Genomic DNA, 1538 nt, shown 5'->3' with positions numbered 1-1538 from the left:
GACAGCCAGAGAGTTCGACTACAGCCTTTTTGAGCCCCATATAGTGCCCAGCACAAAGAACCTGTACGTATTCTTCCCCCTGGGTGTTGTGCTAACACTTTGTTCAATCTCGGACATACGGTGGTAGAGTTTTACAAAGGTTCTTGAGTCGTTGTGGGTTTTGTGAGACTGGAGAAGTCTTTATAAAATATTTATCAACTTCGAGCACAGTCTCTGTAAGTGAAAAGTTACTAAAGCAACAGCAAACTTAAACTGCTACGGGCTCTTTGTTTCTGCCTCTGTCAGACACCAGCTGTTTTGCAAGCTGACGCTCAGGCACATCAACAGGTGCCCAGAGCAGGTGCTGTCTCATGTCCAGGGGAAGCGCTATCGGAAGGCCCTAAAAACATGTAAGTAGCTTTTCTGAATATACAAGCAGATGAAGTTTTTTCTCTAAGCTTTTGAGATTCCAGTAGATCTACATGGAGGGAGAAAGTCAGTTGTCTTTAGACTGACATTAGTGTGCTGCTGTTGCTGTGCGTGCTCCTCAGCTAGGAAGGAAGATCCCAGATGCAGGGAGCAGTCGGCCTCTAGCAAATACCTTGGAACATCTTTACTGGAGAGGGCGGTTCAGTCCTGCAGCACAGGCTCCGTGTAAATGTCTTTCCCCTCTTTTATGGTCCGTAGCATCACTATAGGTTACATGAATGTGTATTAGAGTTGGAGGTTGACTTGCTTTTGAGTTGCATTTAGTACAGTCTAGGAGCTGGGAATGAAAAGGCCTCGGGTGGTAGAGTGGCCTTCCTAAGAGCTGCTCTCTTAGATGAGGAGTGCCAGAAGGAAGGAGTGGAGTACATCCCTGCCTGCCTGCGGCAGAAGCAGCAGCGGACGCAGCGCCCTGATGACCAAATGAATAGGAGCAGGCAGCCTGACAGGAAAGAGGAATTCTGGGAGCCGGAGTCCAGCAATGAGGATGGAGAGGAGACGGATGATAGCATGAGTGACCTGTACCCACGTGAGTGAGAATGTCACTGTCATCTGTGTCCTGAAGGGAGCTTGTTGGCTGATTTTCTGCCAGCTTCTTTATACTGTTCTTTGTTGCTCAGATGCTAGAGGCATGGAGTTCTTGGGTTTCAGTAAAGCTTACCACCACCGGATAAGAAATTGCAGTTATGACTAAGTAATAACCAGAGCTGGATCACATAAGGTGTTTGGGGAAGGATCCAGGATCTGCTGGGATTTGCTGCTTTAGGTATCTCTGCTTTCCTCATTTCTTAGCAAATCCTTGAGTCTCAGAGAAGCTGGTCGGGCCGTGTTGCTTACACCTATAGGTGCTGCCTGGCTGTGGGAAGGACAGGGGTGACACCCCAGAACTGCCCTGGAGTGGGGTGACTGAGATCACCAGGCACACTCCTCATAAACCAGCATGTTTATTTCCGAAGTATTGCAGTAGTGACACATACAAGCTCAGCGACTGAAGCAGCTTTGCACATTGCCTTCAAGATGTCCTCAGAGCCGAGTCAGGGGAGCCTGTGCGCACAGGGGGCTGATGCTGAGCT

General features: G+C 48.8%; 1 protein-coding gene across 1 annotated transcript in view; it reads left to right on the top strand.

The window, feature by feature from the left end:
* Positions 1 to 7: 7 nt before the first annotated feature.
* Positions 8 to 1538, top strand: part of SURF2 (surfeit 2) — a gene marked incomplete at its 5' end in the record, with an annotated part of 2506 nt that continues 975 nt past the window's right edge. Inside the window, 4 exons of the mRNA XM_010023287.1 lie at positions 8 to 63; positions 286 to 389; positions 803 to 994; positions 1405 to 1420. Of these exons, the coding sequence (XP_010021589.1) occupies positions 8 to 63; positions 286 to 389; positions 803 to 994; positions 1405 to 1420 (368 nt within the window). The remainder of the gene's footprint in view (positions 64 to 285; positions 390 to 802; positions 995 to 1404; positions 1421 to 1538) is intronic.

This window comes from Nestor notabilis, unplaced genomic scaffold, assembly GCF_000696875.1.
Source record: "Nestor notabilis isolate BGI_N333 unplaced genomic scaffold, ASM69687v1 scaffold21381, whole genome shotgun sequence".
Taxonomy (NCBI): Eukaryota; Metazoa; Chordata; class Aves; order Psittaciformes; family Psittacidae; genus Nestor; species Nestor notabilis.
Note: the sequence above shows the minus strand (reverse complement) of the source record. Positions and strands in the feature narration are given on the sequence as shown.